Source organism: Diadema antillarum, unplaced genomic scaffold (assembly GCF_040938485.1).
Source record: "Diadema antillarum isolate AM-2024a unplaced genomic scaffold, OU_Dant_1.0 scf00000029, whole genome shotgun sequence".
In the NCBI taxonomy this organism is placed as follows: domain Eukaryota; kingdom Metazoa; phylum Echinodermata; class Echinoidea; order Diadematoida; family Diadematidae; genus Diadema; species Diadema antillarum.
In genome coordinates, this window is record NW_027270918.1 from 7,247,492 (window position 1) to 7,264,914 (window position 17,423).

The following is a 17,423-nucleotide window of genomic DNA, read 5'->3' on the forward strand; positions in this document are numbered from 1 at the left end:
TTAAATCATAGTCATCATGTGAGACTAATATCAGTGGTAAATAACGTATGCAAACATAGACTGACTATGTAATAGCATTGACCTGCACAATTAATTCACTCCTTGTAATACTTTATTTGCCATTGCATAAGTATAGTGCAGTATGAATCTAAAGTACATACATATCACATAAAATATTTTGGACAGAGGTGATCGAATAGCCACAGTATATGAGCAAATCACAAGCTGAACATTGCCAAACTTAAGTTTAAGAACATACTCTTAGATTACCTTACTGGAAAATTTATCGCAGTATTCTACATCTACACACATTTTGGAGAAAGCTGACTTGTATACCTGGTACACAACATTTCTTCTGACCACTTCAAGCCATCCATCATAAAATCTAGTGGAGACTAAATCGGTCCCTGGGAACTATATACAGGTATAATTTAAGAACTGTAAAACAAACTATCCTGATAACATAAAGTCATTGTTTCTCGTGACTTGTGTAAAATCATGACTGTTGTTCACCGATGTACATTATAATGGTATTATTAAGATCACTGATGCTTGTGCACCCAATATAGCTGTGTCTTGAATATAGGTTTTAATGCATGATGACATAGTGAACTGCTTCATAATCATGTCATCTAAAAGCAGTTGTAAGCATTGTATATGTTTGGTCTCTCATGTCTACTTCACACAATGGAATTGCATCACATTACATCTTATTGTCTATCTCACAAACTGAAAATGCATCAGTATTAATTTTTGTCTACCTCACAAATTGAGTAATCACCTACATTTAATCTTTATCTATTTGTGTAATTGTGTTGATTCTGATAACTTCAAGACATTTATAAATGATTTTGGTTGGGGATACAAGATTCAGTGAAGTCCTGTTGGTTCTTGTGCAGTCCACAGTAGTTCGTGACTGCAAACGAGGATCCACATGATATATAAACACTCTGCTATTGCTTCATTCTGTGGACAGTGTGTGTTCCAGCCTGATATCCACTTTTATCCATTACAAAGAAACCTGGAAACAATTAGGATATAATATGAATCTATCCACAATCAGCATCATTTCTAAAATCATCCACTATCCACCTTTCTTAGATCACTAGGGCCGATTTAATCCTGATTGTATCAATATTTCACAGAAAAATTGATTTGTGAGTACATTCACGCATATTATACACAAGCACTACTTTTACAATGCAAGAGCTGAGGACCAAGTAAAGGATGAATACATATGAACACATACAAAGCTCTAGCGAAGGTATCTAGACGATAATTATGTACATCATCAAATTACTCTTGTATATCTTAGGTAATATACGATAAGCATTGTAATATCTATACATGGCTAATTGTATTTATCTTACACATAAATTCTCCAGCAAGTGGTGATCATTTCCCTCCGTCTCTCACACAATTCTAATCCCATAAGTTGTCAGTATTCCCATTTCAGGCCAGGAAAGCTAAACTCTTTCCTTTACTGAACTTCAATATTAAGCACTTTGTCTTGCAACCAATAAATGTCCACCAACAGTCACTATTATAGTACCATAAAACCTTACTGAGATATTAAGACATTGTTTTGCCATGGCACTTTTAGTACAACAGAATCTTAGGACTTGGCTTCACAAACCTTACAAACCCGCAATAGACAGCACAGGTCAATTTTGTGGTATACATTATTGAGAATTATGGGTCATAAATATCAATTTCAGCTTTGCAATATTTTGTGAAAAATAATCTTTCGTGAGATAAAGTTTGGATACAGGGCATTAATCAAATTGAAAATACCTTCGGAGATTTTGATAGTTTGTCCATTTTCTGCAAAAAAAAAAGCATCAACAAGGGCATATGAAAAACCATAAAAACCGTCAAAGGTAGAATAGATACTTTGAGTCAGTTATGGATAGAATGTGCCTAATGGTCATGGCCAGCTTCACGATAATCTGGCAATCTTTTCATAATGGCTGCTCTTGAGGTCTAAATAAGCCATAGTCTAGGCAAAGTAACGAGGAAGACAGACAGCAATAGAACCTTGACTTCACAACTGTATATTTCTCAGAAATTCGTTTGTTGTTTTTTTTTAAGGAGATTGAGTTCTCCCTCACTATTTTTATTTAATTTCTTATATCTAATTTCTTATGAGTTGCACATGTACATTATAAAGTTTAGAATCAAGGAGGTTTCCGTGGGCATCAGCTATAATCATTCAAGCATGTTCTATTGAGAACACCAAAATCCTTAGCAAGCAATGATTGCTAGCTTTGAGTTGGTGGGCATCACTCTGCCGCTAACAAGTATCGGGGTAGAAGAATGGTTGTAACCAAGAAAAGCTCACTTCCTCTTCGTTGTCAAAGCTGTAAGCTGAATTTGAAGAGTGCTGCCATATACTTCATATGCAACATTTATTCAATCAAACAAGCGCTTACACACGACACATACATGACACATACACACTTAAACTGAGCAGAATCACAATTTACTGATCCCTATCTACAAATAAAGAATTACTAAATTTGAATATTCCTACATCATTCTCATAACAATTTCATTATCCATGATAATTCTGTACTATCTTTTTAAAGAAAACTTACTTTTAAGGAAATGATGCAATGTTAGGATAATAATACATTAATATTCAACTTGTACTGTGACTTGTTATTTTTGGGCGGTGAGTTGGCTCAGTCGGTAGCGCGTCGGCCTCACGATTACGCGGCCCGGGTTCGAACCCGAGTCTGGACTGAGCAATGTTGTGTGTAAGCATACCGTCCCCTCTAGCAAAAGGCAAAACACTCTGTCCCTCGGATAGGACATTAAATGGAGGTCCCGTGTATGAGAGAGTAACAGCTCATGCACGTAAAAGATCCCGCTTCATTCATTCATCGCAAAGAGCAGGGTGTATAACCCGGTGAAGTGGTCCCACCTCAAATCTAACTGGACCCCATGAAAGACCAGCTTTGCGTAGCTGAATATGGGCTATTCAGCCATCTTCTCGTGAGCAGATGGAAAATTAACAAACATAGTAAGTTTCCTCACTCCCCTTCCAACTCTCGTAGTAAAAAGTATGCATATCCACGTACACATTCTCCTGCTGACTCCCCATATAGATATTTGCTCATGACATCGTAGCACAGTTTGTACTGGTCCTGCAGATAGCACAATATTGAGAAAAAAAATTAAACTAAATCATTCCATATACATAAATGTTAGGCACAAAATTCCTACACTGGTACCTACATGTAATATCAGGGTGAGTGCGAGTTGTTTGTGTCAGAGGGATATGGGATATTATCAAGAATATCGGATATGCTTGAATTGTTTTGAAGTTTAACTGCGTACAATTTCAGCTTCGCAACTCCTGCAATCTCTTCAATTATTTCTTGGTAGCAATGTTTTCTAAGACAGAAAGAATTGGATTGACAATGCTCTATGATGTCAAAAAAAAAGCAGAGTTGCAAATATTATTTCAAACCATGTACATTATACTGGAATTACGAGCCTAAGATTTATGTAAGAGGGAGACCTTTCAAACCATCACAGTTTTTCAGCGCTACAAGACTTGCCACATCACATACGACAAATTGTATAGAGAATGTCATATTCGCATCTTATAATAAGATATATAGGCCTACATGCATCCTTGATGAGACACTTACAAGGGATTCCACCATGTTGGGTCTGTTGGTACGCAGATTCTTCACTGCATGGAAGATGTCTACTGTGTTCTTTCTCTCGAACTTGTCAATTACAGACCACAAAGCACAGAACACTCCACTCCAACCTGTTCCATTTCTGTGGAGGATGAAAGGTCATCACCTTGTAAAACCACACCCATAATTCAATTCATGCAAAATGTGAGCGATGATGTGTGATCAATTACATCGATTTATATTATTTTTTTTCAGTCGAGTAAGTGTGATGGTCATTATCTTTCATTAGTTATGTTTGCTCATATCAAACAGACCATTGTACCGAAAGTGAAATGAATTTCATGATCGAATCCAGACGGATAATGTGAAGGTAGGAAGTGCCTATTTGCACTTCACACATCTGTTTATGAAACCAACATAATACTACTCAGCCACTAGACTTAAAGGGGAAGGCTAGTAACTGATCAGTGGGAATCAGTGGAAATGCTGGAAGATGATTGTTCCAATCCTTATGGGATTCATTCAAGAGTTCATTGTATATCTATTGTTGTGTGAAAATGATTTGCTTCAGAACGGTCTCATATTCAAGTAATGTGCAGATTAATGCTCCGTCACTGACCAGGGACGCTAACCTGGAAGCATTAAACTGCACATTACTTGAATATGAGACCATTCTGAAGCAAATCATTTTCACACAACAATAGATATACAATGAACTCTTGAATGAATCCCATAAGGATTGGAACAATCATCTCCCAGCATTTCCACTGATTCCCACTGATCAGTTACTAGCCTTCCCCTTTAAAACCATGCAATCACATCAAAAGTTAGCCACATTGCTCAAAAGACCTGTGTATGCAGTAAAAAAAAAAGGGGGAGGGGGGATAGCATAAAAAGGGGTCTTATCTACTTATATGACATAATATTAGAGAGTCCTAATAATTTTCTCCTTTGCAGAATCTTCCAGCATTTGTTTGAAATTAGCATAACTTAATACATGGGTACCAACAGCAGGGTCTGCTGTATTCTCTGCATCATTAAAAAAAAATGTTTTAAAGATAACTTCAACAACATCTATACAGCTTTGTAAGACAGAGGGTAATTCCAAACAATCCATCCTACCTATGTAGAGTATTTGGTTTGTAGTATTTGTGCTCTGAGATAGATAATATTCAATGAAAAGTTAAATCATTAATGAATATTTTTTCTTTGATCATACATTAAATATTGTTACTTAGATATTAGGCAGAAATATGACCTTTTGATTAAAAAAAAAGAGAGAAAGAAAAGAAAAGCATAATTTTTAAAATGCAAACTTGTAAGATGCAGTCCATCAAGGGTTTGACCTTTGACAGGCCAATGGCCTTTTGTCATTCCCACACATCTGCTACAGATCTTACTGTTTTTACTGCGTTTATACTTCATTGTAACTGTCCTTGTACTGCTTATGCTTTGTTTTGTGTATATTTCTGTGTTCTGTTCTGTACATTTTATACGTACATGTATGTCTATCATTGTGGGTTTTTTTTTTGAAAGATGTGAAATGAATTAAATTGAAATTGAACTGAAAAGTTTGTTGCTGGTTAAACGCGAAAGCTTTCCCATATTAGTAAAGAGTTTTCTATTGGAACCATCAATGTTATACCTAGTCAGAAGTTAGAGTAGGGGTAATACTCACATGCAGTGGACGATGACTGGACCTGAGGTGTGGGCAGTCTTGACTGCCTTTTGTGCTGCCCTCACAAGGTGGATGAGTGACATTCGAGATCTCAGGTATGTGCTTGCAGCACTCCATCCAAGCAGTCTGAATTGGGTCACAGTCACACTCTGGTTGTGACAAAAAAATGGCGAACAGAGGAATCCTTATCAGTATAATGTTAAACTTCAACATTGTTACTACCATCCCCATCTTAGCAATCTAAGCTGATGTTGCTGTAACTGGTTTTCATATCTTATTAATCAAGACTATCTAATTTCCGTTCATTGTGTATTACAGTACTCTTAGAAGATGATAAGACTTGCCTTGTGCAACAATTGCTTAGTAGTTCATGCCAAGAGTGAGTACCGGTAGTTTTGATTTCATATGTTGGTATGATGGCTGTATCATGTTAACATCTGTCAATCACCTTGTAATGATTTTATGCAAAAATGCAGTAATCGAGCAATAATAAAGCCACTGTGGTTCTTAATTCAGTCTCTTGGTTCATCCATACGTTTTCCCATCCACTCACTCACTATTTAGAGCATTAATGGACTTGTGGTTTTGTTTCTTTGATATGATACTGACAAAATTCTAATTATACACGTAAATCCCATGCCATTCTAAGCTCTCCCACAGTGCATTAAAAGGAAATAATGAAAACACGCACACACACACACACACACACACACACATATATATATATATATAGACACAGACATCCCCCAAAGAGTATAGAGCTGCTATGTATAAGAAAAGAGAAAGTACGATAATCCCGAAATCTAGTTTTGCTTTCAAAGTTTACACAAACCTCTCCCTTGCTTGAGACAGTGAAGGTATCGCGAACAAAGTGCGGGTCACTCGAAGATCCTACTCGTGTAATTTTTAGAGATCCCATCTGAAAGGTGCCTGCACTGGGCCAGTACTGAGGACATGTCTGAAATGGTGGAGGAGTAAAATGAAGTGATAGTAATTAAACGTGGGCTATGTTAACTGTTAACATAATGCCTCGGGGAACATGGTGAATCCTTTATAATAACTGTAACATTTTCAGATTATCTCTAAAACCTAGCGTTCACAATGCAGAAAAAAAAATGGTACACCCATATTCATTTGCAACCTCTGCACATGTTCTTGAAAGATTCTGTTCACTGTCTTTTTCCATTTCATTCCTAAATACTTCTTGGTTTTTCTATACGTCCGGGAGAGAGCTACATTTTCTCATTGAAATTTTCAACGTGACAAAACTTCTGACATGGAAGTGATCAAATATTCCGACACTTTCAGCGCTCAATCAAGTGCATTGTCGTGAGGACATTGTCGGAATATAATTATATACTCCACCTTTCAGGGGAAAGGGGGTTGGGTGAGGCAAGGTCGGGCAGGATCCCATAACTTTAGGGATGCTACTTGCTGAGTGAAGTGAAAATCCAGGGGTTTTCAAGAGAAGCTGATAATTTCAAGAGTTTACACATGAAGTACAGCTCATGATACACACCAGACACGACATCGGATGATCAATAATTGCAATAGCTTACTTTGGCCTTTTGCCTAAAGTGAGCTAAAAAGTCATAAGGTATATTAAGAAATTACTCAGAACGTATACAGTTGAAAGTTAGTGCAAAAATAAAAGGAATATCGTACAAACTCCCTATCTTGTCAACAATTGTTTACAAGACAAGATGTACCAAATGGGGCGTTGTTGCCGGGTTGTATATGCTGGTTCTTTGGAGCTGCCACTTACCCAATCAGACGGGTCAAGCTCATTAAGCATGACGATGACAGGACACTTCCAGTCAAAGACAAGCCGCCATATGTCCACTACTGTATTGGGCAAGGGAGCCTGGGTAACTACAAAGGCACCCTCTTCTGTGAAGGTCTGAAAAGAAAAAAAAAAGAAATCAACAATTATTGAAGCAGAGTGATGGCTGCAGTGGTGAAATATAAAATAGAAAGCTCATAACAGTGTAACCTATCGCACCAGGTAGTGCCGACAGAAGTAGTAGAAACAAAAGTGACAGCAGTAGGTAGTAGTAAAAGCAGTCTCCTTCTTGTTTCTGTCTGCTCTGTAGAAGCATTCAAGAAGTTGAAATCTTCCAGTAAACCTATTTAATCATGATTATGGACACAATGTCCACTGCAATGTTTTGTTTTGTTTTGTTTTGTTTTTTTTTTTGATGGCCATTACCATTTTTAAAGCTGAATTTGAGGTTTTAAAGCATTAGATATAAGTCATGTATAGTTTCTCTAAACTCATTTCTGTCATATCTATTTGATTTTGTGTTTTCAACATGTCATGGGAACCTATGGCCTTGAATAAACTCCTAGAAAAAGGTGTGGTAATCATCAATACTCACATTCATTAGCGATGCATTGATGTAATCGGTGGAATCTTCAAGTCCCTCTGAGATAAGACATGGTCTCTTTCTCTCCACTTGAGGTGCAAAGAATAAATCACGGTGATATGTATTATAATAATGCACAAATGAGCAGAGTACAAGGTACTCCCCCCACTCAAGTAGGGCAGGTGCAAGGGGGAGGCTCAGACCCCCTTCCTCCACTTTTTTTTTTTCACAATGCATAGGGTATAACCACTTTGGGATCCACTTACTTTTTTTCCCCTGGAAGTGGCACCAGAAATTGTGGTTAAGCCTTTTTGCCGATTAACCCCCAGAAGTTGTACCATCAATAAAATTGCAGCCAAAGGCCTATGTCTGTCTGTTTGTCTGTTTGTTTGTTTGTCAACTGATGAAACAAAAAAGTGGCAGGAGAAAAGTGTGGGTAAGACTTTTTTTTACTTGTCAGCTGATGAAACTGTTAGTGGCACAGGAAATATAAACTTCCCTCCCCCCTTTTTTAAAAATGCAGCACCAGCCCTGTTCTTACCCCTATCATATTGACATCATCTCTTAGACATCATCTCTTCAAAAAGGAATTTATTTTCTCCTAACAATACTGAAAAAAAAATAAAAGTGGAGAAATGATTTAAATTATTTTCTTATTTAGAAGTGCAAGTTCCATCAGTTGGATGCATTGACTCACAGGGCAAGATGTCTGGGAATCTGTTCTTGTTCTTGTTCTGAGGCATCTTTCCTCCTCTGAAGGCGTTCCTTGGAGGAACCGGTGCCAGTGAGTCGAGCAACTGTAAGAGATAAATTATTCTGTCAAGTTAAAAGAGCTCTCTCTAAATTGTCCTCAGAAGAAAAGCAATGAGTGATTCTATAATAACCTCAGCATTTATGAGTGCAGTGATAAGTGATCACTGTGACAATAGATGCCTTTTGTCACGTCAGCCTATCTCTGCATATGTTTATGCAACATTCCACCACAACATATTTGCATTGAGGTAGATCTTGCAGGAATGTTGTTTCATTTCCCTGTTTCCTCATTTTTCCCCCAAGGTAAAAGAGAATGTATACTTTTTCAAAATTTCATTCAGCCAGTCATGAACAAAAGTCTAGCTGTGTGTCGTGGCATTGGTGTTGCTCAATTTTTCTTACCTCATATTCAAGCTGAATGTTGATTTTTTTTGTCTTTGGGTCCACTCTGTTCAGAGTAGATAGCTTCTTCTTGAACTGTGCCACAGGAATGTGGGTCTGGCCCAGGAAGTAGACCTCAAGAAGAGCATTGTAGATGAACAGATACTGATCCTGAAAGAGGAGGATGATTTAGATTCTGATTAACTGTCTTTGCAAGAGTGTTTTTAAAACATGACCAGAGAATATCAAGACAGGCTTGAAATCTGCACAAGTATTTTTCAAGGTCAGGGTTAAATAGGAGAAGTCAAAATGAATCGCATGTTCTTGCCTGTGTGTCTACCATCTTGATACGGTTTTCTCTCATCTGGTTAACAAAGCCAAAGATGTCCACCTTTCCAGTCTCTCGCATCATAAACAGCATGTTATAGAGGGTGAGGAAGGTACCTGTTCTTCCTGCTCCAGCACTGAAGGAGACAGATAAGCAACATCAGAAAGCAAATGATGTCATATTCAGCCACTGGTATATGCAGCAAATGACAAATGTGTAGGCCATCACAACAAACTAGCAGTTTTCCAAACCAAGCAAAAGAAGACAGAATTTTCAAGCATATGAAATGGAGCATTTACAAGAACTATGCAATAATTATGTCAATACCATAGAATATGAGCCACTTGTGAATTGTAGGACATTACAACAAAGTTTTAAAGATCTCAAACTGAATGGATTGAGTGTTTGGAAGATTAATCCATTACAAACCCCTATTACATGTATCTGTTCCAAACGCCTAAGTCTACAGCAGCATTTGATTTTAAAAATGTCAAAATACAGTTATAGGATGCATTATGAAATAAAGAATAAAAACAAAAACCCCTTGTAATTCATTGCTCAGGAAATATTCTTACCAGATTCTTTTCTTCTTCTTTTTTTTTGCACGAGCAAAACAAAAGAAATACACTTTCTTTGAAATAATATATTTCTGTCCAATTATTCTCATGCTCAAGACATCTCCTGTATTCACCATTAAACAGTGACTAAAGTCAGATTACAGTCAATTAGAAGTCAAAAAGTCAGAAAGTCAATTACAAGTAACTCGTGAAGACGACAGAGCACAGGCTGATGCATACTAACCTGCAGTGTACAAGCATTGGTCTGTTCCTGTTAGATAGAGGCATTGTGGTGTGGTGACGAAGCACAACTTCAACAAAGTCAAGGAGAGTTGTGTAGTCCTCGGGGACTTCCTTCTTAGACCAGGACACGTAGTGGAACTGGGTGACTGTTCTTTTCTCTTCACTTCTTCCCTGCAAATTGAATAGAGTAGTGAAAGTGGACTTCACAGTTTGCATTTCAGCAGGTGTAATGAAACCTGAAATTGAAACAAGCCTTTAAAAACATAGCGGGTCATGGCAATTTGCAATTTTCAAGTGATTGTAGTCGCAATAACTCTGAGATGTTGTTGATTTTCTTCTATGCTATGAATTCATTCAAAACAAAGCAATACAAAGCAAACTTCAGCATCTTTTTTTTTTTTGGAGGGGGGGGGGGGAGGGAGGGAGGAGGGGCACACTGCAGATTGTCCCAAAAGCCTAAGTATCTACTGTGCAGCAAAATAAATTTCTAACCCAGTGACTGTCCTCTGTTATTTTTTTTTTTTTAGGAGGGTCGGTTTTCTTTAAGATGATGTAACATTCTTGCTAATGGCTCGGTCACAAATACCATTAAGAACTGCTGCGAACGCCATACAAACAATTTTTAGACAATTTCGTAAGATCTTCTTAAGAAGGCCTTACCAAACCAGCGTTCGTAGAACGTTCGTAAACCATACGTAAGTTTGTAGCCTGGTCAATGGTCTTGTCCAAGATTTTGTTTTTAACCTCGTACGAAACCCTCTCTTCGTAAGGTGGTCGTACGAACTTCAGAATTCGTACGAACAGTGACATTCGTACGAAAGCATCGTTCGTATGAATCTTTGTGACCGTAGCTTCATTTATATCTAATTGAAGATCCATTTCTCACGTGCAGATTTCAAGTTCAAGAGAATACATCTTACCATCTTAACGTCCAACTCCCTGATGACATGATCAGAGAATGTGTGTTCCTCAAACAAGAAAATGGAGAAGTTTCCAATGTTGATGGATCGTGTCTCCTCTGGCCAATATTGCGTGCATTCGTCCTTAATAAAAAGAGATACTCTACATTTCAGTTCCTATAGGGACAGTTTTGTCAAAGCAGGTATCAAGAGGAATAGTCCATATAATTGATTAGTTATCATTAACAATGCAAATAAAGTATTCAAGACTTGCAAAGTGACAATAAAAGTATCATAAAACATTACTCTGTGGCAGAGGCAAAGGGGGTGTAACAGTTTGATTTTTTTAATTGCTTCGAATTTGATTTGTAAGCAGTTTTGTGGTCATGTCTTTTAATGCACGGTGACAATCAACGATCAAACGACACACTCATTTCATTATCCATTCTATGAACATTGTTCAAAAGAAAGTGATACTGACCTTTCCATTTTGAGTCAAAGCTGTCACCATGACAACGGTCTCAACATTTTCCTGCCATATCATCCTCCAGAAATCAGTCAGTGATGCCTCGTTTGGAGCTACACAGCAAAGTAATTGAAAGCAATAACAAATATTATCACACAGTAATGTTACATTATACCACGCAGAAAGTGAATGAAGTGCTGTTGTCAGAGACACATTTTATTGAGGGGTGTGCATGAGGGAAGACATTTATTGCATACCAGTAACTCTCATGGAAATAAGATTTATACAGAACGGGTGTTTAACTTAATGTGCTTATGAGAACAAATCAAGCATAAGTATCCTATCAGTCTTTCCCTATACATATCTTGCTTCAGTATGATCAATCTGTAGTAAAGAGGCAATAAATGCAAATCATGAGACAAAAAAAAAATAAATCCACATCCAATTTTACAGTTTTACAATAAAATCTACAGAATGCAAAGTTCTAACAGATCATTAGATGATAATGTTTGAAATCTTATAGCATTAAGATTTCCTTGCCTATAGAACACAAACATCGTGAATTAGTATGATATTAGACACAATTGATAGGGATTGTAACTTTTAGAATTGATTTCGGCACCATGGCAAGATTGGTATAAATATCAAATGGTATCAGTAAGCTCCATGATAGGTGTTCCACCATTAACATGACATTTTGAGATGGCAATTGAAGTTCTCGCATATCAACTGTAATCGGTTTCTCATCAACAAAAATACTGGAGGTTAGCAGTACTATCATTAGTCGTGTATTGCATCAGCAATTAAACAAGATTGATAAATCATGACTGATAGATATTCATTGAAAATCTTGTATTTTCTCCTACTTCTTGCTTTTCTTTTCAAAACAATGCTTTGTTCAATACCAGTCATTTTAAGTACTTCTCTTTACTTATGTGGAACACACACATGACAACTGGTTTGTCCTTTTCTGTAGGATTCTAATGTTTTCAATTTGGTAGATAATGACATGAGAACAATATATTTTTTTTATTATAGTAAAATGAAAAGTGGTCTGCTTTTGAGATCCCAGCAGTTGTAAAGGGAAGAGATTTGTAGTTATTTGAAAGGGGCCACCCCGCGAGACCGACACCCACGAGTCATACAGCCCACAAGTTCAAACATTGAAAACAGGGCTATAATGAAATGAGTCATACAGCTCACGAGTCATACAGACCATGAGTTCGACACTAGGTAACACGGGGCTTTATGTGTCAGTCTCGTGGGCCTTGTTAACTTAGTGTCGAACTCATGGGCTGTATGTCTCATGAGCTGTATAACTCGCGGGCTGTATGACTCATGGGCTGCATGAGTTGTGGGCTGTATTACTCGTGGGTGTCGGTCTCGTGATGTGCACCCGTTTGAAATTGTCATACAGTACTTCAAGCAATATGTCGAATCCATCTGTCATAATTCTCAACATCAGTTTCAGGACGAAGAACACTACAAATCAAAAAGAAATGTAAATATGCACATTGGTAGCACTCATATTCTAATGTCGATACTTTAATATTTACCTCATTTTTCAATTAACCTTCTTTAACAATGCATGTCACAGTCACATAATTTCATATGCACTCAACTCAGTATAAAATAAAGGAATAGTAACAAATCTACAAACAAAATTGCACACAGCATATATGATTGCATCCTGTATATTTTGTAGTTTCTTACCTTGTGATGCAATTATCACCTTTTCTCCTCTGAAATTCTGTTGCAAAGAAATATGAATTTTAAGTGGTGGCCTGTCCGTGATCATAATATAAGAGACTTTGTGTTTCAGTCAGAAGGACTTTAATGTTCGCTTTAAACATTAAGAATGAGTAAAATGTCTTGAACTTACCAGGGGAAATGTTATCAGAAAGACTTCTGATTTTATTTTTCTCACATCACTGATTTCATATGCCATACTGGAGAGATTGCAGTGAGCTACAGAGTTACAACTGGAAGCACCACAAATAAAAAAGAAATGCACTTACTGGTCTAGAACTGGCTTTTGTAAATATGTCCTGAAATAACTTATAATTGTGACCCAAACATTCTCCTCTTTCATGGAGAATATCTTATAATGTTTGCTTGATACCAACCCCTATGTTACACCTCTGAAAAAAATTGTAGTCATGGAATGACTAATGATACTCACACGGATGTAGTTTGCATTGTAATAATCTGAGTGGGGATCACCATCCACAGTCTCCAGAACGACTCGGGAATGATCGTCTGTCCAATTTAAGAACCACGAGATAAACAGATATAGATGTACGTTGTTGGCAATGTGTAAAAACTCATTTATTTTATACCACACCGCCATTGTAGGCTGTCATGTTTGCAACAAGTAACGTAAAATATCTCCTCTGACAAATGCAAGATTTCTTTTGCATAAAATACATGACTCTGTAAGATAGGTTACCACTAAAAAGCTTCATCATTTAAAACGAATGTGTGCGAAAAAAAAACAGTTCTATTAGTAAATCTTCACAAATTTATACTGTCAATAGTGGTGTCCAGCTAATGCCATATTTGTGACTGCTGTAACATTGATGGAATATGTAGCATCTGCATTGTAATTACTGAGTGTCATTTATAGTGAGTTGGTACACTGAGATCTATACACAAATCATGAAGCCACAACACTCATAAGAGTATTTATAAACATAGTAACAGAGAACAGAAAAAACAAACACATAAACAGGACAATTTTTGTTCGAAGTAGTTTTGCACGGTGACAAAGACAGACAGTTTGCTATGGCACTGATTACAAATAAAACATAGCAATCATACTTATGCAACAGCACAACAAACAAGTCAAAATCTTAATGTTTTCTGTCATATAATTTCACATAAATCTGCTAAACATTTCCAAAAAGTTTTGGCACAATCTTGAACAAGTTATAACATCTCGGAACTTAAAACACAACTGCGAAACAACAGCAAGTGTATGCAGAAGTGAACATTCTGAATATTGATATCATTTTCAACCGTACCGGAGTTAGCGGCACTTTAGACATAGACACTGCATTGATCAAACTAGACTCGTAACTAACACCTTGACACTTTCAGTAACCATGATGAGACATGCATGTGAAGCACATGAAATCAGTCTATGCTCAACTGCCAGATCTGAACACTTGAGTCAAAACAGGGTCCAGGCAAATTAGCATCAAAATGGACAATTGAAACAAGACACAAAAAGCTAGTACGATAGGCCAATACATTCCTTTATGAATAGGCATACTTTCTAGCAAAGACAGAAACATTCAATAGTCAATTGTTTGAGAGGCTCACATGCTATAATGTTCTGGAAGCGATTCTTGGGCTTGTTCTGTTCCTTTGATGCCACATTCCATGGGTGAAGCTGGCTGCTCTTCAGCATCTGAGAAATAGAAAACAATTTTTGATACAATGCATAATCCATTAGTGTTCCCATTGAAGAGATATATATATATAAATATATGTATACATTATACATAAATGTATACTAAGTTATAAGTATATAATATTTGTTATGTAAATATATATATACGATATATACGTAGTGGCAAACTCATGAACAAGACAGGGATAGTGTCTAACTTTATGGCGTCAAAACTTAGTGTGTCACCAATATACGTCGTTGTATTTGCATTCACCTGTTAAATAAGCTTTCTACACCCAACCCTGACTCAGATATGTGCAATGTGTACAAATGGCCAAATTGAAATGCACAAATGACTATGCTTCATGACTTTTCAACAATAACACATGTACACTCCGTTCCTTTATGAGGGATATGCCAATAGGCATTTTATGAACACACACTCTGTCTATGTATATTCAATTTCAAATTCTAATTGAAATTTCCGGGGGGTGACACTAAAGATAACATAATAATTTATACATCTCATTTTCTTTAGTAACAGAAATCATGTAAACAAAACAATGTGGATCTAACAGAGTAAACAAAAATAATTGTAAACTTACTTGTAATGGGACTGAAGTATAAAGTGAAATAAATTGAGATATCAATATAGACTTTCGAAAAACGGAGAGACCCACTGAAAAGACAGTGCTTGTAGAGTGTGGACCCTTCAAAACAAAAAATCGATGAAAATGGTGGTAAAAGATCAGCATCAAAGCAACAACAATTAGTTGGAAACACAAAAAAAAAGACACATAGGACAGCAAAATATGTTTAAAAGAATTGGAAGTCCACAAGGAGTCACAAATATCTTTTATTCACAAATCATTCCACGGTCGCGACTTTATATATATATATATATATGGTAGTTAAGGAATTTTGGATCACATTTAATAATGGAAGTCAGTGATATATATATTTCATAATACTGCGTCCCCACAGGCATTTTATTCAGCGATCTTGGTGAATTGAATTCAGCTCATAATCTGTTTTGTACATTGAATTTTCCATAGTTGGCTGGTTTCTTGAATCTGTATGCAGCTGCTAGTACGGTGCCTATTGACTTCTGTACAGAAGGGCATATAAAATCACATCGTTCATCAGTTGAGAAAATAATAATTTATGTCCATACAATAGCAACATTTACCTGGTATTCCTGGATGAGTCCATTGCCTTTCTCTGCCTTCTTGTGCTCAATGTACGCCTGGAGCTCATGAACAGGTATAGGACCAGGAGCTGCAAGATTCTGGTACATGTTATTCCTGTTACTCTCCTCCATCTCTGGTTCATCTAGGTTGTCATGACTACCACTCCATTTCTTGCTACAACTGGGGGAGCCACACCCCTTGAAAGTAGTCATCTCTATATTCCTACTGTCATCCTGAAGAATCAGCTCGTATTTGCGGTAGCACCTTGGATTCATTGATTCTGATTTGCGTTCTGGGTTACAGGAGGATGCAGCCAGTTCTATGACTGGAACATTTTTTAAACCTTCATACAGGTTATTTTCTGGTGCAACAGCATAAGCATTTTCACACACAACGGTATCACGGCCTTGCTCTGGAGCGGAACCTGTGATTCAAGGATAAAAAGATGAGAACAGTAGGATCAACAAATACAAACGAAGAGGATGTGCATCACAATTTTGACCTTACATTTAAGAAAAAAACGTATCACAAGAAAATATGTTTTAGTAAAATCAAAAGTAGAATAAGGAATTCATCAGGTGCAAAATGATTGCCTTCCTGATACAATTAAACAAATTCACAATCAAATACTATTACCTAACTTTAATATGATATCCACGTGATAACAGAATTACAGTTAAAAATGAATTATGTTTCTAATAAATGATAAACAATAGAATTTGTACATGTGGATTTCACCCATCAGCTGCCGTTTGTGTAACTTTATGTCGCACACATTTTAGTGAGAAACGTTTGCACGTTTTCTCTCGGACTGACTTGTTTCATTTCGGAGGAGTGATATAACATGTCACACATATTTTTCCAAAGAATTGCCATTATTGTCATCACAAAGATTGGAATGCACCATATAGGATTTGGTTAGTGAATTTTCGATTCGTATACTAGAAGTTGATTACTTATTTGATATTCATCTGCATCAAGATTGCGTCGTTCAATCTAAAAGGTAGTATTTCGATTTGGTGTTGGGTGTATTATCATCCTTTTCTAATCTGAGGTTTGATAGTTTTTATTCATTCATTTCTTTTTTGTAACGAATTTGTTACATATCAACTACAATATTCTCCTTTTTCAGAACTCTTGACAAGACTTATATTTTGTTTTGTTTTGTATCATTTTGTTTTTGTATAAGTAATTTACCAATACAAGGATAAATTTATATATAACTCTTTACAGGCGCTTTCATTTCGGCACAACAAAATAAGTATTATACATCTACGAAGAGTTGTGTTAAAGATATTACTCACCATCTATGATATTAAGCTGTTTTTGGTCCTTGTTCCTGTACATCGAGACATGAATTGTACAGAGCAAATTACATTAATATGTGTAAATCTGAAGAAATCTGAATGAAAAAATTGATGTGGAGTTCCTGTCATATTTCTTTTTTTTTTTGTGCAACCTTTTCCTAGTAATGTTTGTGTGTTCTTAGACAAACTAAACTGAGCCTTTAATGCC

At 36.5% G+C, this 17,423-nt stretch overlaps 1 protein-coding gene across 1 annotated transcript in view; it reads right to left on the reverse strand.

Moving 5' to 3' along the window:
• Positions 1 to 2,657: 2,657 nt before the first annotated feature.
• LOC139737460 (uncharacterized) overlaps positions 2,658 to 17,423 on the reverse strand; it is a 79,139-nt gene continuing 64,373 nt past the window's right edge. Inside the window, exons 15-30 of the mRNA XM_071648139.1 lie at positions 15,908 to 16,332; positions 14,649 to 14,736; positions 13,507 to 13,583; positions 13,038 to 13,074; positions 11,340 to 11,437; positions 10,880 to 11,002; positions 9,961 to 10,130; positions 9,160 to 9,295; positions 8,853 to 9,002; positions 8,395 to 8,494; positions 7,710 to 7,786; positions 7,097 to 7,231; positions 6,164 to 6,289; positions 5,332 to 5,480; positions 3,660 to 3,795; positions 2,658 to 3,149 (exon numbers count right to left, since the gene is read on the reverse strand). Of these exons, the coding sequence (XP_071504240.1) occupies positions 3,036 to 3,149; positions 3,660 to 3,795; positions 5,332 to 5,480; positions 6,164 to 6,289; positions 7,097 to 7,231; positions 7,710 to 7,786; positions 8,395 to 8,494; positions 8,853 to 9,002; positions 9,160 to 9,295; positions 9,961 to 10,130; positions 10,880 to 11,002; positions 11,340 to 11,437; positions 13,038 to 13,074; positions 13,507 to 13,583; positions 14,649 to 14,736; positions 15,908 to 16,332 (2,141 nt within the window). The 3' untranslated portion in view covers positions 2,658 to 3,035. The remainder of the gene's footprint in view (positions 3,150 to 3,659; positions 3,796 to 5,331; positions 5,481 to 6,163; positions 6,290 to 7,096; positions 7,232 to 7,709; positions 7,787 to 8,394; positions 8,495 to 8,852; positions 9,003 to 9,159; positions 9,296 to 9,960; positions 10,131 to 10,879; positions 11,003 to 11,339; positions 11,438 to 13,037; positions 13,075 to 13,506; positions 13,584 to 14,648; positions 14,737 to 15,907; positions 16,333 to 17,423) is intronic.